Source organism: Sebastes umbrosus, chromosome 6, assembly GCF_015220745.1.
Source record: "Sebastes umbrosus isolate fSebUmb1 chromosome 6, fSebUmb1.pri, whole genome shotgun sequence".
Lineage (NCBI taxonomy): Eukaryota > Metazoa > Chordata > Actinopteri > Perciformes > Sebastidae > Sebastes > Sebastes umbrosus.
Window position 1 is genome coordinate 26,125,436 of NC_051274.1, and position 18,774 is coordinate 26,144,209.

Consider the following 18,774-nt stretch of genomic DNA (forward strand, 5'->3'; position numbering starts at 1 on the left):
TTTCCTTATCGGAATAATAATCGCTTCCTTCTAGCTCTCCGAGACTTTCCTTTTTCCCACACTTTATTAAATAAGAATTCCATCTTTCCCTGGTGCAGTCTTCCCACTTTAACCAGTGTTTTACTTAATATTGGGACATTTTGTTCATCCTCAGTGCTTTCCTTTCTCCTAAGTGCCTCTAAGATTTCAGATTTGGTTTTCTCTCTGCCACTTCTTCCCCCCTCAGACAAATTATCGGAACTGTGAACTGTAACAAAAGTATTTATCTCAGCCTTTTCCTTATTGGTAATAGCAACATCATTTCCACTACTCAAAACAAGACAACTCCACTCCCTCCTGTCCCCGCTCGTCTTCCTAATCATCTTTTTAATTTTGGCGAGGAAAAACTGGCATGGCCATTTTCAAAGGGGTCCCTTGACCTCTGACCTCAAGATATGTGAATGTAAATGGGTTCTATGGGTACCCACGAGTCTCCCCTTTACAGACATGCCCATTTTATGATAATCACATGTAGTTTTGGGCAAGTCATAGTCAAGTCAGCACACTGACACACTGACAGCTGTTGTTGCCTGTTGGGCTGCAGTTTGCCATGTTATGATTTGAGCGTATTATTTTATGCTAAATGCAGTACCTGTGAGGGTTTCTAGACAATATTTGTCATTGTTTTGTGTTGTTAATTGATTTCCAATAATACATATATACATACATTTGCATAGAACAAGCATATTTGTCCACTCCCATTTTGACAAGAGTATTAAATACTTGACAAATTTCCCTTTAAGATGCATATTGAACAGATGTGCGATTAATTTGCGAATAATGGCGATTGAATATGGACTATCATGCGATTAATCGTGATTAAATATTTTAATCGATTGACAGCCCTAAGCTTAATGACTAAAATACAACTCTTAGCTTTAAATATAGGCCACATGTCCTTAGTTCATACATTTATAAAACTGTGGTATTCATCCTTTAAAATTTCCATGAATTTATTTTGAAGCCCAACTCAGCTATTTCCATTTTTATGCCCTCTCACTCAACACTTTTCAGCTCAGTGCAGCTCTCAGGTCGTCAATAATGAAACTCAACTCTATATGAAGTCCCTGAATTTAAAGAAATCCAAATAACCCAAAATCTCTTTACAAATACTTGAATGTTATCTGACCCTATAACTAACAATCACTTAATCCTTTTTTTAAAAACTTTATTTATTTATGTTGTGTTTCTTTCTGCTTACATTTTTTTATTTTTATTTTTATTGTCTGTGTAAATGTTTTATGTCTGCTATGATATCTTTTCAATTTTGCGGATTTTATTTTTTATTTATTTGTATATTAATCTTGTGAATAATATTTTTTTAAAAGCTCTTAGGTCGTCAGGTTTTTTTCTGTTGTCCACATTACATGTAGGTTAATGACGGGTCTACAATAAAAATAAAAAATAAAAAGATTGTGTGAAAATGTGTGAGAAGAATGTTGTTTGAGTTAACTTGTGATCTGAAGTGGTTTGTTTAACTGGGTCGTGTGAGGTGACAGAATTGGAGGAGAGGACAGGAACAAAATGTTATGCCATAAAATGTCCACAAGAGGTCCACTAGAGTCTTTATAATTACACACCCTCAGTCATTTATGCTTTATGCTGTTGTGCTGTCGAGGAACAACAGGGATAGGCTATTCTTTATTAAAATTAAAATTAAAAAATAGGCTATATATCTTATTTGAGAATTGTCAAAACCTACATTGTACATTGTTGGCCACCTAAATGACTATCTGTATAATAATTCAAAGTATCTTTCAGTTTGTCGCTTCCAATAACACCAGAAGATAGTATTTTAGATACTTAACCTTTAAAACTGCTGTTTCAAAATGAAAATCAGAGCACTATTTCAACAAGATGTTGTATCGTTTCTATTGTGATATCACACTAAGAAGGAATAGTTGAAAGCATACCTTGGAAACAAGTTTGGACCTGTTCAAAAAATAAGGCGAGAGTTAAGAAGTAGCCTACTAAATAAATACTACCCAACCAAATAATTTCATTTTAAATTAAAAAAAAGGATGTTGATAGCAGCTGCTACTTGTTTGAATCCATCTGTTTTTATCCTGTATCCACACTGAAACGTGTTTAGATGTTTTTTTTCTTTAAATATATATTCTTTGATATCCTTGAGTATAAGAGTGAAACAATGAAAGCACACATTTTTACAGGCAAATATTCTTATTTCTTAATAGCCAAATCTTTTTTTTTCACGCATAGGCAAAGTGTAAATTTTGTATTTCCCAACCCCTCTCTAACTTATATTTAAAAATTAACTTTTGGATTAAAGTTTTCCAAAATGTTCTATGGGATCTATGGATGCATTATATTGACTATTTTGTCGTTTTTAAGGTAATTGAATTAATTGATTTTATTTAATTAATTAGGTTTGTTGTTTGATTGTTTCCATTATTTCTAAATAATCCGTGGTATATTTTTATTCTTTTGTTTATTATTTTTTTTTACTGTGTTATAAAGTGATTACAAAACAAGTGAAGACATGTGCAGGGAAATATATAAAAAAGACCAAAGTATATTATACAGAGAAAGACAAATAACAAAGTACAAAAACAAAACAAAACAAAACTAAGACAACACAAGGGGATAAAAGCAGGTTGAAGAATGTGTGTGTGTGTGTGTGATGAGGATAATGGGTGTGTGTTTGGCATTGAATGAGGCTAGATGGTCATATGTCATATATCTACTCTTAAACACATATACTGTACACATGCACACATATCTACACACACACATACAGATATCCTTCCTTTTATGTGTAGAGCAGAGGGGGAACAAAAACAAAACAAAAAGAAAATAAATGAGTAAGATATATATATATATATATATATATATATATATATATATGTAAATATATATATATATATATGTATACCATCATCATCATCATCGTCTTTATTATTATTCATATTATTAATATATATATGTGTATGTGTATATACTGTATTATATATACATATATATATATATATGTATATATAATACAGTATATACACATACACATATATATATATTAATAATATGAATAATAATAAAGATTTTTGTATGTGTATATACTGTATTATATATATATATATATAATACAGTATATACACATACACACATATATATTAATAATATGAATAATAATAAAGATGATGATGATGGTCATGGTATATTTTTATTCTGATTTAATATAATGTCTGATCATGTCTAATTTTATTTAAAAGCAATAGGCTCGGCACTAAAACGCAGTGGACACCTGGTGTGTGTGTGAGAAATAGGAAACCTGCTGATCATTAGGGGGAGGAGATATTTGGGAGAAAGAGGCTGCAGCCTATCCTGCAGCAGGTCTCCAGTCAGTCTGAGACCAGCACCCTGAGGACATGCTGTGTATCCTGCTGCACCATCGCGATGATGTGTGACTCCACTGAGCTCCAGCATGGACAGAAGGGGCCCCGGGGCCACTTCAGTGTCACGTAGGAGGACGAGGACAGGACAGGGACGCAACAACACTCCAGGTGATGGACTCCACCACTCGGACGCACAGCTGTGAAACACTACGAAGGCAAAAGGTCCGGCAGCATCTGATGGGCAGTGAGAGGAGCCATGGATCACTTTTCATCCCGGAGGAAGCGGGTCGGTCTGCTGAAACCGCTGCTGAGTCTGTCTCTCGTCTTTGCGTCTTTTCTCATGATCCACAAGCTGAAACTTGCAGAGAAGGACGTGGTGGGAGCTAAACACGAGAGAGAGGATGCCCATGGCTGGTGCGGCTCCTCCGAGTGTTTCTCATTGAAGAAAGGAGTCGTGAAAACTAGTTCAGACTCTCCGGTGTTTCCTAGCAACGGGACTCATCCTCCAGCTTCTTCTTGGGACGCGCAGGTCCTCAACTGCAGCGAGGACGCGTCTGTGAGGAGCCAGGACTGGTTCCGACGTCTGGACCCGAGGTTTCACCAGTTCGTGCTCCACAGACACTGCAGGTACTTCCCCATGCTCATCAACCACCCGGAGAAGTGCTCGGATGGAGATGGAGATGGAGATGGAGATGGAGTGCATCTCCTCATGGTGGTGAAGTCCGTCATAGAGCAGCACGACAGACGAGAGGCTGTGCGTAAAAGCTGGGGAGAGGAGAGAACCGTGGATGGGAAGAAGATCAAAACTTTATTTCTTTTGGGAAGCCCCACGACTGGGAAGGACACAAAGAACCTGCAGAAGCTGATCGAGTACGAGGACCAGATCTACGGGGACATCCTCCAGTGGGACTTCATGGACACCTTCTTCAACTTGACCCTGAAAGAGGTCAACTTCTTAAAATGGTTTGACATCTACTGCTCTGGTGTGCAGTTCATCTTCAAAGGAGATGATGATGTGTTTGTGAATACTCTCAATCTACTGCAGCTCATTGGGTTCAAAGTGGAGGATGGTAAAGACGCAGACTTGTTTGTTGGGGACACAATCTCCAAGGCGATCCCCATCCGGAACCGGCAGAGTAAATACTACATCCCCAAAGAGCTGTATGATAAGCCGTATCCTCCTTATGTGGGAGGTGGAGGGTTTCTGATGTCCTCCCAGCTGGCCAGGAGGCTCTTCGTGGTCTCGGAGGATTTGGAGTTGTACCCCATTGATGATGTGTTTTTGGGGATGTGCATGCAGAAGCTCCACTTGGCCCCAGAGATGCACCCGGGCTTCAGGACCTTCGGCATCACCAGGCGCAAAGTGAGCCCCATGAACGGAGAGCCGTGCTTTTACAAGAACCTCATCGTGGTGCACAAGCTGAGCGCGCAGGAGCTGCTCAGGATGTGGAGCGTGGTGCACAACGAGGACCTGATCTGTGCTCAGAGGGTCACCATATGATTGTGTCATAAATGGACTTAATTCATTCACCAAAAACTGAACTGAATACACAGAAGACTTTTTACACGTACTGGATCATGTAGTTGAGGGAGGAAAAAAATACATATTTTCATCAAAATTGTTTTTTTTAAAGGGACTATTTGTAACTTTCAGAAATGCTTGTTAACAGCGACACCTGTGGCCGTTAAGTCAACGAAAGTCAGCGTCCTGTTGCTCGCGCTTGTGCTCGCTCTAAATAGACATGAACGAGCATCGCTCAAAACAGTGAGGCGACAGACGTCAGCTAAAACCACAATATCACTCTATATTTCACCTGCTTGGCAGTAATGTTAGCTGACCAGACGAAAGTCTCTCCATGAATCACTGCTGATCCTAGTGTTGGCTTTTCCTGCTTCAGCCCCGCTGCCTCAGCCTCCGGGGCTGAAGCAGGAAGAGAAACGTTATCGTCTCCGAGAGCGCCCGCAGGGAAGACACCGGCACCTGGTCGGAGGCGATAATATTACTCGCTGCGGAGCCCCGTCACTTCACAAGACACGGAAAACCTCTGTTGGTCTGGAGGATCTGCAGCATTTATTTCTGCACAAACGTCCGCTGTACATTCACTAGATATTCTCAGAGCTAAACTAACTCTTCTGCATATGCGAGCACGCATGGGATCCCGACCCGGTAGATTTATACCTGTAAAAAGTTACAAACAGTCCCTTTAATTCATTCACCAAAGCTGAACTGAATACACAGAAGCCTTTTACACATACTGGGTCATGTAGTTGAGGGAGGGAAAAAAAATACTTATTTTCATGAAAATTGTGTAATTTGCTGATGGATTTGATACAATACAGCACATCCAGATTTAGCATTTTTACATTTTCTGTATGTAAAATTCAAGCTCCTCTCCAGCTGGGTTACCTCTCCACTATAGTACTGCTACTTTGATTTTCCATTTTTGTGAAACCACTACCACACAACTCCTCAACAGGAAGGTTTCTGACTCTTGGTGCCATTTCAGGTTGTACTTTTCATCACTCTTATGTCATCTTAATCTGAGACTTGATGTTGGTGTAGAGACATGGTTGTAATGGTTTTAGTGCGTGTTTGTGCGGGCATAAATAAGACTGGACTTGTTACATCCAGGTGTTCAATTTATTGTCAATTTCTGATTTCAGGACTGTCAAATCAGACACATTCCATGATGTTTGTTTTGCGAGTCCACAAAGTTCACTTTGTGGACTTTGTGGACTCGCAAAACACACATCATGTAATGAACAACATTCATAGTTTAGTGATTATTTTATAGGGTGCTGAAATTGTAAAAAAATAAATAAATGATTTGTTTTTATGTTAATATATTGTTTTATTCCTTCCTTTTTATTTTATTTTTTTAAGTGTCAATTCATGTGTGTGTGGGATTTGCAAAGGCAGGCCAAACACCTAAAGGGTTGTATAGATTTATGTTTGATAATGTAAATAAAACTGGAGCCGTCTGTGGACTTTGTAAACACAGAATGAATGTTGCAGCATTTGATTCATGTTGACATGTGAACGGCTGGAGAACAGCACGTTATTATGGGGAAAGGTTTGGAATAAGATGTAAAAGTATCAGAAACCACATCTGCAATGTTTAGCATTTATTTAAACAAATACAGATATTTTTGCAGACAAAAATAGCCATTTGACGCTATCGTTATTATTCAGAAAATACTGACTACTATGCACATAAAAACACAAAAATAGTCCTCAGTACAGAAGCATATTAAAGCCAGTGTGATGGATTGGGAAGCTCAAATATATTCTCTTATGCATATAAACTATATTGAAGTTGTTTCTCCACAACAATTAGTTAATAAAGAATTTACCTTACTAATATTACAACTCGCTAAACAAATATATATCAAAAACATCTCAGACTGTTTTACCGATGTTTTTTGTTTTAGTTCTTCTTGGCTGTGGTTGAATCGCAAATATATTACAAACAACAACGTCATAACACTGTGCAGAACAATAGAAGTAATAAAATTATAGCTTTAAATCTTACAAATTATTGTCAGAGTCCTTAAAGAGTGTGTATCAGGGTCAGCCTCAGTCATATTCAGCATAAATTAAGTTGAAGAAAAATCGGTGCTATACAAATTCTACTGTATACAGTACATTACATTCATCTCCATTGTTAAGTTAAAAGATCTACTTTGTCTCTCTCACTGGACTAGCAGAGAATATAAAACTGTGCTATCTACTCGAGATTGTCAGTAGGCATTAAAGGTGCAGTGTGTAGGATTTGGCGGCATCTAGCGTTGAGGTCGCAGATTGCGACCGACTGAAACTTCTCCCGCGTGCCAAGCGTGTAGGAGAACTACGGTGGCCGACGTGAAAACGTGAATGGCCCCATCTTAGAGCCAGTGTTCGGTTTGTCCGTTCAGGGCTACTGTAGAAACACGGCGGCCGGCTCCCCTGAAGAGGACCTGCTCCATATGTAGATATAAACGGCTCCTTCTAACACCAAATTCACACCAGACAGCGGCAAAGTGAGGCTCGCCGCAATAATTTCATTTTTCTGCAGCTGGGAGGCGTGTTCATGTGTTTCAGGCGGGAATAAATTCTTTGTTACATAGGTCAACATGTCACAGGATTCACAGGGTCTGGCTGTGGGTCCTTTCTGGCTGCACTTCGCCGCTAAAAGTGAAACTTTTCACAACTTTTGTTTGGCCACAGCTTTTCATAGACATTGCATCGCAGCTCACCGGAGGCCACACTTCACAGCTGCTCTGGTGTAAATCCAGCGTAAGGTAACAAAAACAGGATTATTTTTCAGGTGATTATACACTAAAGAAAACATACTCATTAATATTATATCCCATTTTTCTGCCAATAGATCCCCCTAAATGCTACACACTGTTCCTTTAGGCAGGAAAATAAATAAAGTCCATACTGTACTGAAAGTACAGCATCATCATCCCTTTGGCAAAGTGCTACTTCATTCTTTCAATATCATTTATTCACGACTAAAGCACGAAAAGAGAAATGTAAACAGATGGCAAAGCGTGAAGCTGACAGTGAAGCTACATTGAGGTTGTTTTAGGTGGCTGTAGGATGCTGGAGTGTTGCCAGGGGAGGAAAGTCTTGTCACTAAACCTCGTTTCTCCTCTCCTCTCATTACTGCTTCTACAAGGAGAGGAATGTTTCTAAGTATCAAATGCTGTCACCGTCGCCTGGTAAGATGTAGCGATTGATTGCATATTTAATGGTACTACACTGGTTGTCCATGGGAAGTGGTCGCTCATTTTAGTTTTATTTACATCCTGGGTTTTACTGAAGAGTTTGTGATTTAAATATTTTAAATGCAATGCCGAAAATTATTTTTATAATGGAAAAATTGCCCATTTTTACAATTTTAAAATAAAATGTTCACATTTATAGTATCATTGGATAGCTTGTGTTAGTTTACCAGCTTTGTCAAGTCTGATATAATAACCCTAATGATGTCATAGTGATGTCATCAGGGTTTATCTCAGCTTGGGCTCGGTTAATAAGAGAAAGCCTGCATCGCAAACTAACGAGAGGATGCCATTAGGGACTAAATGTCAGGATATCTTTGACCATTCTTTTTTTAAATCTGTCTCTTGTGAGTCACCAATGAGAGTACAAAACCAAATCAGTGGTGTATATTTACCCACCACGGTGGCTCCAAATGGCAGTGAGCGATATGAAAAATAACAGCCTCAAAACCGAGACAACCTGTAAGGAGATTATCAGCCAACAGCACACGGTGTGCACATGTTCACTAGCCTTCAGGTGTGTGACTAGAAACTAATACGGGGAATCAATAGTGTCTCAATAAGGGGTTACAACACCCTGCTGTAATGTTTGTACATACGCTGATTAAGACGGTAATCTTAGAAAGATGTGAAACCTGTCAGATGTCTTTTCTAAAAGTGCTGATATGCAGGAACAAGGAAATATTGGGTTACTTCAGGGGTGTTTGTTGCTGTTGGGATCCTCCCCTGGATGCTACGAACCAGCCTCAGTGCTTCCCCGGTGTGTGTCCTCTGGCGAGGGGTGCCAGGGCCGGGATCCGGCTGCCTCGGCCCATAGCTCTGGCTCTGGCCCCGACCGACCAGGCCTGGTTCAGCTTGGATCCACCAACAGCCCTGCCTGGACACACCAAAAAAAAACACCCCCCCACACACACACACACATTAAGGTAAACCTCAGTAAGAACTTCAACATAGAGGACCCCGCTGTGTTCTTGTGTACTATTTATCACTAAACAAAGCTGCCTGCATTACCTGTGATGTGAATATAAACAGATGGGCTTCATGACATCAGCATCCCATGATGATGTGGCTGCATACTGGGAGAGATCATCTCCTTTGATCACATGCCGTGACAGTAAGGCTCATCTAAATAAAATCTATATCTGTTTAAGAGTACGCTATATTTAGAATATTTTCACCGCTTTATCTTGCCGTCAGAAAGCCCTTTCCGATTGGGAACTGAAGCCGTTGTATCCATCTATGTTCTCGCCAAAGCCACCAGACTCCATTGAAAAAACTTGTAATTTTTTACACTGAATATTTGTTGCTGAAAAATGCCATAAATAGCATCAAAAATGTGGTGTGATATAATATATTCAGCAGTGGTCCTCTAGTGTGAGTGGGTCACTTTGGCATCAAGACGGTTATTACTACAGTAATGTGAGACGTCCCTCAACAAAATAACGGACATCCAGACTAATACAACCCTACTTAAAGAGACTGTAACTGCATGTTTCAGTCATGAACAGCTACTTAAAACCACTGCTGTGAAATATCACTCAAAATGGATCCACTAACACCCACTGGGCTCCAAATTTAATCTGTCCCTATTTTGATGTTCCTTATTCTGTGCTCTGAAGCAGGAAAACCACAGTGGAACAGTTGCAACATGAAATTTTTTACCAACAAGCATGGGCACTTTGTGTAGCTTTCACACTGAGCGTTATAGGGAGGTGGGTGTAAGCAGAAGGTGTATGAATGCTTTACCTTGTGCTGGCTGGGTTCTCTGGGACACCGCAGTCCTGCGTGAGTTTTGTTTACAGCCCTCCCTGCCCATGAGGTGAGCCTTCCAGGCCTGGAACGGGGACAAAGTAGCTCAGTGAGTCCGTTCCCTCTCTCAGGTACTTTCTCTATCGGGACAGCCACGGGTGACTGTAGGCCCAGTCAGGGCCCGAACGGCTGCTCTCTCTCCCACTAACACTGCACTCTTTCATTTGGTCTACGCTCACAGCTCTGGCGGTGAGAGTGTGACTTTCTGTGAGTTTTTTTTTTTTTTCTTCATTCAATTTTCAGGGTGTGAGAGATGGGCGACTTCATGTTGTGTGAATCCGATTTTGAATGAGAACGCACATCGTCACTGTACATTTGAGCACAATTTTTCAATACCTCGGCTCTCATATCTTATCCTACTTGGACACTTAGTGGTTTGCAGGGAATAAAAATGTTAAATTACTGAAAGCTGTAACCATGTTTAATCATTAATGATGTTTTTTTTTTGCTAAGACCAGCCAAAATGTTGATAAAGAGACTCACATTCATGCTAAGCACAGTATCAAAGGACAATAAGCATTTTTCACAGCAAACATGATGTCACAGCAGCAACAACACAGGTGGAATTAAAGCTGGGGGAGGCAGTTTATTTTGGCGTTATTATAAGCTCCTGCTGTTGCAGAGCTAGCTGCAACCGTAAACAGAAGGCAAAACTATTCGCAATATTTTCTCTCCATCTCTGAAATGCTTCGTCGATATTGTCAGACTCTCTTTTAAAAAAGTCTGTCTTCTTTTTTTTGGGTTGCTTTGCAGTGTAGGCAGCTGCAGTCAATGCTTGAATAGCAACTTATCCCGCAGGCTTTCACCAAAGGGACGTGCACGCGCATCTGCATTTCTAGAACAGCCAATAGGAACGCTCTCTCTGAAATGACCTGTGATTGGCCAAAGTCTCTCGTCACAGGCTAGATTTCTAAAGCCTGAAAACAGAGCCATGAGGAGGTGCAGAAGTCTAGTTTTCTCTCAGAACACTTGAATTACAATATGCTGAAAGGATGTTATGGGATTTTTTAACAATGATGTTAAAAATATACTGCCTACCCATCAGCTTTAATATCAATTATTAAGGCATCATTCCAGCTACATGTGCCAACGGGCACGGTTCAGTGGGAAACTTGAAATGGAACATAATAATAATATTATTAGTTACACCTGTGCTTTTACTGCTACAAGTTAAAATGCTATGAAAGAGGCAGATTTAACACTAAATCAAATAATGTGTGAAAATACTGCTGCACTGCTCTGCATGGATTTAGACCTTTTGGCATGATAAACACCTGACCACACCCCCAATCAGTGTATTTAATAACACTGATGGGAACAATCTTCTCCTACAAGGACCCCCGACTTGTCAAACTGAAGTCTGAGGACAGGTAGAGTCAAGACAGGTGCTGGTCAGACTGATTCATGTGGCTCTTGTGGCTCCTTGAAAGACGAGTTGAATGATTCATTAGACTCCATGATGACAGATACGTAACGGAAGACAAATGAAAGGCTACACTGTTGTTACATATTTTAGAGGGGCACAGACTCTTGTACACTTTATATCCACTAAAAGGTGGACAGACATAAAGGATAGTAAATGATGAGCAGCTCCAGGGGTGCTGAAATATGAACACTGTTTACTAATGAAAGATAAGAAGAAACTATTTCCCCCCCGTGGTTATATTGAGGTTACATTCAGTGTATCGTCATTTGAGTTACCCATTTTGAATACATACAAATCAGGATTTTTCTGTCTTTACTTTTCCCGAAACTAATAGGAATGTGAAGAATGCGAAGGTATCTATTTCCTCTTGAGACAAATGAAACAGCCCATTATGAACAAAGGCTTCGCCTCCTTTGAACTCTTTAAAGGCCAACAATAGCAGGGTTTTACCTCAACACCTGTTTGCTCCCCAAGCCTAATATTAGACGCTTTCAGAGTTTCTGTGTTGATATAAAAGAGGGAAAATAGAAAAGCTCACTGAGAGAAGTTAAAGTAGCAAGTTCTGTTAAAACCTTAATCGAACCAAGAGTTACTCCATTATTATCTAGGTTGAAACAATTAGCATAAAATAGCATAGCATGACTGAACAATTCTGCTGCAAAATTCACATTTTTGGTCTAGTTGATGGAAGGGACACACGTGTTCCTCTTCACACCTTTTTGTTGCTTATGATTTAACCTTATTACACCTGGTATTAATATGTGTCTCCAGTGTCCACATTGAGATCTGATTGAGTTCCTCCAGAGGCTGCACTATGCACGGGCTTACAGCCAGGTACTGTCGGAGAGGCGATGCAAATGTGCAGACACATCAGTCTCAAAACGCCGCCGTTTGGGGGGAGAGGTCTCGCAAACGTGACTTTGAGGTACGTATACACTCGCACACAAAGAGGGATGAGGAGAGGAGACGCTGAGCACAGACAGAGCGGTGGCGGTGGTCTGGGTCTCGAGTCCACTTTTTTGAAGTCTTGCGCTTGTCTTGGACTCGTGCCTCGTTGGACTTGTACTTGTCTTGGTCTCAGTGGTCTAAATTGATGGTTGTTTTAGGAAGTCCAGTGGTAGAAACGTCAGTAGCAAATATCGGATCAAATTCAAGGTTTATTAATGAACGTAACGTTAGACTGTAATGGTCCTCAAACCTAAATTCTATGCATTGATTAGTTTGATGTTAGATGATAGATCAATATTGTTTATAGATATATTATTTCTGTCCATCCTAACTCATTAATCACTATATTAGCATTAGAAAGACACTATTGCCTATTATTATGGACTTGAACAGGACTCGACTTGCATTGGACTCGGTCTTCACGGCCTTAGGACTTGGTCTTGACGCAGACTCAACTGGACCTGGTCTGGGACTTGACTTGGACTCGATTAAGTTGGACTTCACTACAGCCCCGCCTCTGGAGGTGGTTTGGCCGATCGGATCACAATCCGTCCTCAACGCATTTTGGGTGCATTTACACCTGTCTGTATTGATTGCAATCTGATCACCCAAAACGCATTTTAATACCAGGTGTAAAGGGGGTCACAGAGATGTCAGTGAGTGTTTGTCTCTCATGCAACTCACCTTTTCTCCGGGTATGAAGTTGTTGTGACACAGAGGACAGTGGTTGGAGCCTTTACCCGAGATGGGGGCTGAAACAGAAACACGACACCTGTTACCTGTTATACAATTACAGAAAAAGGTCCCCTGAAGATGCCAGAGACAATTCAAATAAAATGACATCCCTGAAGGACAACAAATACAATACAATGCACCCTTGAAGACTGGTAGCATAAGGATGAATACAATCTATCATATCTCACAATTCAAATTTTCTTATAACCAACAGGCGTAAGAGAGACTTGAATGTTATGGTGATGACAAAAGGCTCACTGGTGTCAATTATCTACGGAGACATATGGCTGGTAATAGAAACATAGTGTGCGCCTCTTTCTTCAGGTTATTTGGCACAGTTACGGTAAACTGTATCTTCCAACTGGAAAAAAAACAACCAGAAGGTCCTATAAGAAAAGATGACCTCAGCTTCAAGATAGTAAATACTGGTAGTTTGAAACCAACACTATGGAAAAGTACTGAACACAGAGCACGTTTTTCATGCTGCACCTGTCAGGGGATGACTGTTCAATAAGTTGAGCCAAATATATTAAAAGAGATCTCAGCTGCACTGGGTGCTAAACCAAGGTCAGGTGGTGGAGACCCAAGTTAAAAACCAGGAAGAAAAACACATGAGCAGAAGTATGTTTATCCACCTGAGGTTAGTGAATCAATGTTTAAGGAAATGTTGACATTTTGGAACAAATGTAATGGATGATTTAATTGAGGAAGTGAAATTTTTTGTGTGCTCTGTGAGAGAAGGAAGGTGAAATTTGAGGACAAACATTGCCAAATGTAGATGAGATAATCATATCGATAATATCAAGTATAGCCAGTTCTGCAAACTACTCTCTGAGGCCTATACTACGAAGCAGGATTTGAGGTTAGCGAGGTTACTTCCGGTTTAATCCTGGGTTTTCAGTCCTATGATGGTGGTTCATTTTTTAATTGGGTAGATCGTCATGGTAACTGATGCTGAACACCTAACCTGCTCCACTGCACATTGTGTTCCAGATAAGAGATCAACTCGCATAAAAGCACCGCCTACTGACCAATCACATCGTAAAATAATATACGTAGAAGTTAAAGTCATAATCCGGGCTAAAAGCAACACAGTTTAAACTGCCACATACAGAAAGGACAGCTGGCATATGAAAGTAAACCTGCTTACCGCTTTGAATTATATTTCTATTAGGGCTGTCAAAGTTAGCACGACAACGCAAATTCGTTTCAGCGCCACTAATTTCTTTAACACATTAACGCAATCAATCTTTCATAGGTTGTAGCAGGGTCAGTTATGAAGCTAGAGTGAAGATACTGGTATCATATGAAACTACAAAAACCTAAAGAATATGTTGGTACCAACCATGTCATACTAACTTGTCAAAAAGGAGACTAAATAACGCTCCAAACTTACACTAAATTTTGGCGAGGAAAAACTGGCTGGCCATTTTCAAAGGGGTCCCTTGACCTCTGACCTCAAGATATGTGAATATAAATGGGTTCTATGGGTACCCACGAGTCTCCCCTTTACAGACATGCCCACTTTATGAAAATCACATGCAGTTTGGGGCAAGTCATAGTTAAGTCAGCACACTGACACACTGACAGCTGTTGTTGCCTGTTGGGCTGCAGTTTGCCATGTTCTGATTTGAGCATATTTTTTTACGCTAAATGCAGTACCTGTGAGGGTTTCTGGACAACATCTGTCATTGTTTTGTGCTGTTAATTGATTTTCAATAATAAATAAATACAAACATGTGCATAAATTTGCCCACTCCCATGTTAATAAGAGTATTAAATACTTGACGAATCTCCCTTTAAGGTTAATTTTGAACAGATAAAAAATGTGATTAATTTGCGATTAATCGCGATTAACTATTTTAATCAATTGACAGCCCTAATCGCCACTTAGCCTCACAAGTAGTCACTTTACTAAGCTTACCAAGTGTAGGACTTGTGGCATGTAATACCCCCAATACAGCGGAACAAGGATCTTAACTCTTAACGGTCTAACGTACAGCCAAAATAATCAAACAGTTTTTTCGGTCAAACAGTGGAATCTTTTTGAATGTCCTAACCAACGACCTGACCTCAGTCGAACTGAGTTTCTCTTAATGTAGACCACAAGGCAACCCCCCCACCCCACCCCCAAAACAAGCAAGATGTGCAGCTGGCTGCAGTACAGGCTTGACAGAGCATCAACAAGGAAGACACCAAGTTTCTAGTTCACCCAGTAATTTACTGGTCTCATATTTTAATATGATGCCTTCATATTAGATAATGTTTATTTAAATTCAATCCCTTAAAATTGGGGAACTATGTATAAGGATGTAAACACCATCACATAACAGCTACAGTAAGTCATCACTTTAACCTTGTAGTTTCATTACAAATAAATATAAAATGAAATTAGAAGTAGATGAAGTGCATGTCTGATCTGAAAGGAGCTTATCTTTAGTTTGTGTCTACATTGTCACTATCCAATAAAGACAAAACAAATATATAAAAGAAAAAGAAAACACACCCTATTAAAACAAACTGCATGATTTTCATCAGATAAAACTATTCCCAATGGCATGAAAGAGCGAGACTGAGAACTCACTGTTGCAGGCGGGACCCTGGACGTGGCGAGTCAGATCTTCAGTGGCCACGGCCTCCGAGCAGCGCGGGCACTGGCTGAACTTGGACCTGCTTTCACATTCACCCAGTAGGTGCTCGGTGAGGCTGGCTATCTCCACTACCTGTGAACACAACGCAGAGCTGTACACAAAGTCTTCAGGCAGATGTGCTTCTTTCAAGAAGACTAAAAGACATGCCAACACCTTTGAATGTAACAGTGTACCTGTCTGCATTCATCGCAGCGTCTCAGCATAGGACAGTGTTTCCAGTAGTGAAGGTCCAATCCATCCTCTGTGAATGACTCATCCTTTTTACCGCAGAATATACACAGGCTGGAAGATAAGAACAGGCTGCAGATCAGATCGTATCCCTTTAAAGCACTGGCCTAAGTGCTGGTACACTGATAAATAATTCACTAAACGAAAGTTCAATGATTTTTTTCATCTTTCTATTATTCCAGTGATTTTTTTAATGATTTCTGTTGAGTTATGAGTCACTTACTTGTCCAGATCGTTGATAGATTGTTGAACGTCAATACTGTCCGTTACCTTGTTCTGCGGCACTTTTGTGACAGCTGGAAATTAAGAAGACAGTATCTGTTACTTCTCATGGCTGCACTAATTGGAGGCCGCCTTTTCGAGTATCAACCCAATGAGATCCAGCAGAAATAATTAAGTTTACAAAACTTAGATTTAACCGCACCTAGATTTAAAAAAAAAAAAAAATATATATTATTAGTACTATGAAGCCTTTTGTAAAAAAAAATATATATATACAGTATATATCATGAGTTACGTGAACTTTGAGAATCACTGCTGTACGGTACATAATGATGTTTAACTCTAAGGAACATCTTTAATGTGATTAGGAACTGTTCTGATGTCCAGGTAAACATGTGTACATACTTGTTTTGCTGGATTTTTGGGAATCAACTTTGGGAGCTTCTTTCTTGGTCATTTGTCCTTTGGTGCTTTCATTCCCTCTCTCCTTCACAAGCAGAAAGAGGAATATGAATAGATGAAGAGAAGAGATGCTGTCACACAAAGCAAAGCTTTACACAACATTAACAGTGACTTCAGACAGACAGCTGTGGAGAAATGGTGGAACTTCTCTTTATAAGACTTAAGGAGATATAGTGTTGTTATCTGTTCATGTGAGTAACTGATTTTCTGACCACCTAAAGAGTAAAAATACGACTAAGTCTGTGTGGAGTCCTGAATACAAATTAGTAGCCATTACAAGAAGTGATGTAATCGCAGTCTGATGACAGCTCCACCTACTGTGATCTCTTTCAAGGCAGCCAGCTGCTCCTGAAGAGAGTGGATCTCCTCCTTCTCCTTTTGCCCATCCTGCGGACCACCTCCCTTCTTCAAAGTCTGGGTGAAAAGTGACATCAGCCTCAAAGTCAGAGTCAGTTTTATAGGTTCATTTTCCTCTGTTTGCTTCCTGTCTTCTCTCTTTCTCCTGTTTATATCATTTCAAGATCCGAAAGCTTTATTGCTCACCACGCCAGCTTTCACATCATTATTTTCTTCTTTAAAAGTTAACCAGCTTAAAGCTCTGCAGACTTTTAGTGCCATTATGTAATGGGAAGGCCAGGTCTTAATAATGCCAGTAAGAAATAAAACTTGGTCACTGTGTGAGTCACATGCTTTGGAACACAAGCTGACTAGTTTACTGGCTGTGTCTGTGGTTTCAGCTAACAGCTGTCCTTTACCACATTTTGTGTTGATTTTGTGAAAAGGTCAGTCATGTTTGTTGCTAGTGCAATCTTACACGCAATTCAGTTGGTGATGACACGAAGGATATGAAAGAAAATGCAAAACTTTATCTACATTATATCATCAATGGATACATGCATGGATCTGTCATGGATATAATTTGTTTTACTAGGTGAGTAAAAGACAGACTGGCTTTGGCAAAGGAAGCAACAGAGGCAGTTACTGTAGCTGTGCAACATGAAACTCTGTTACCTTCAGCTCAGAATAAATAAAAAGACATGACGTCATGCGGTCCCCTGCAACAAGCTCAACAGAGAGTGCTCCCATCTGCTATGTCTGACACTGTCCATCTACCAGCTGCTCCTTGGTGACTACAGTCTGTTTGAAAATGTGAACAAAACCTCGGCCTGGCAGTTTGATGCAGATCATTTTAACATAGTGAATATAGACACCCATATAAATATCTGAAATGTTACATTTTGTTATAACAGAAAAAGGAGATCTCTGTTATTTTTTCTTTGCTATATTATATTCCTTCTTTAAGTGAAGATGTTAAGTATTAATGGTAGGGTTGGTAATGTATTTTAGAGCACTTTTACAAGCCAACATTAAGTGTGTTTTAATCAAACTCTGGTGCGGTTCGTTTGGGCAGTTGTGAACGCAGTAATCGTATTCTAGCACAGACCAAAACAACCGGACCGAGACCAGTTGCGAGACGGACCATTTCTAAGTGAACCAAAACGAAGGCTGCCTGTGTGGACACTTGTTGAGCTGGACACAGGTAAACGACAGGTTAACAAGAGTGGGAGAGGACTGATCTAGACTTCTGCAGAAGTGTTGCTTGACATTTGGGCATACGGAACATACAGAATATGCTAAATAAAGTCCATGAAAAAAAGGAGAAGGGATTTGTGTGCACAGTAGATCAGTGTGAAAAAAGTGAAAAAACTTTGACAGCAATATTTCAAAGTCTGTGATTTCCTGCGTAGAAGTGGCCGCTCTAGAAAGATAGAAAAAAAAAATAAATTGTCTCCTTCGTACACGCCCCTCATCAAATTATTTTTTTATTTGGTCTGCTTTCATTTGTGCGCTGTGAAACCGAACCAGACTAAAAAGAAAACAAACCAAAAGTTTAAATTTGATTCGGCTAGCCAGACAGACTATGACTTGTGAAAGCACCCTCAGAAACATCTTTTCTTATATTTGTTGAAATTTATTATATTATTACATCTCGAACGGCAATCAATAAATCAAATGCTCTGACAAAAAAATAGAAAAAAAATCCGTTATCTCTGCGTGTCACAGTACTGTAATAAACTACCTGCCTGCCTGCTTGCACTCTGCCTGTGCACTCATTGCGCGTCACCGGAGTCTT

At 39.9% G+C, this 18,774-nt stretch overlaps 2 protein-coding genes across 6 annotated transcripts in view; one reads left to right on the top strand and one right to left on the bottom strand.

Annotated features, from left to right (window-relative positions):
* Nucleotides 1–3,222: 3,222 nt before the first annotated feature.
* b3gnt7l (UDP-GlcNAc:betaGal beta-1,3-N-acetylglucosaminyltransferase 7, like) lies at nt 3,223–5,093 on the top strand. The gene has a single exon (XM_037772228.1). It carries the CDS (start codon nt 3,646–3,648, stop codon nt 4,888–4,890), a length of 1,245 nt encoding a protein of 414 aa, XP_037628156.1. The 5' UTR covers nt 3,223–3,645; the 3' UTR covers nt 4,891–5,093.
* A 1,409-nt stretch (nt 5,094–6,502) lies between these two features.
* cep104 (centrosomal protein 104) overlaps nt 6,503–18,774 on the bottom strand; it is a 40,995-nt gene continuing 28,723 nt past the window's right edge. For 3 of the 5 annotated variants that reach the window (XM_037772227.1, XM_037772226.1, XM_037772223.1), the window contains 8 exons: nt 16,959–17,054; nt 16,584–16,665; nt 16,180–16,252; nt 15,902–16,010; nt 15,662–15,800; nt 13,027–13,094; nt 9,906–9,993; nt 6,503–9,036 (listed from right to left, as the gene is read on the bottom strand). In XM_037772227.1, the coding sequence (XP_037628155.1) occupies nt 8,906–9,036; nt 9,906–9,993; nt 13,027–13,094; nt 15,662–15,800; nt 15,902–16,010; nt 16,180–16,252; nt 16,584–16,665; nt 16,959–17,054 (786 nt within the window). In that variant the 3' untranslated portion in view covers nt 6,503–8,905. The remainder of the gene's footprint in view (nt 9,037–9,905; nt 9,994–13,026; nt 13,095–15,661; nt 15,801–15,901; nt 16,011–16,179; nt 16,253–16,583; nt 16,666–16,958; nt 17,055–18,774) is intronic. The other 2 variants (XM_037772225.1, XM_037772224.1) reach the window with 2 other exon arrangements.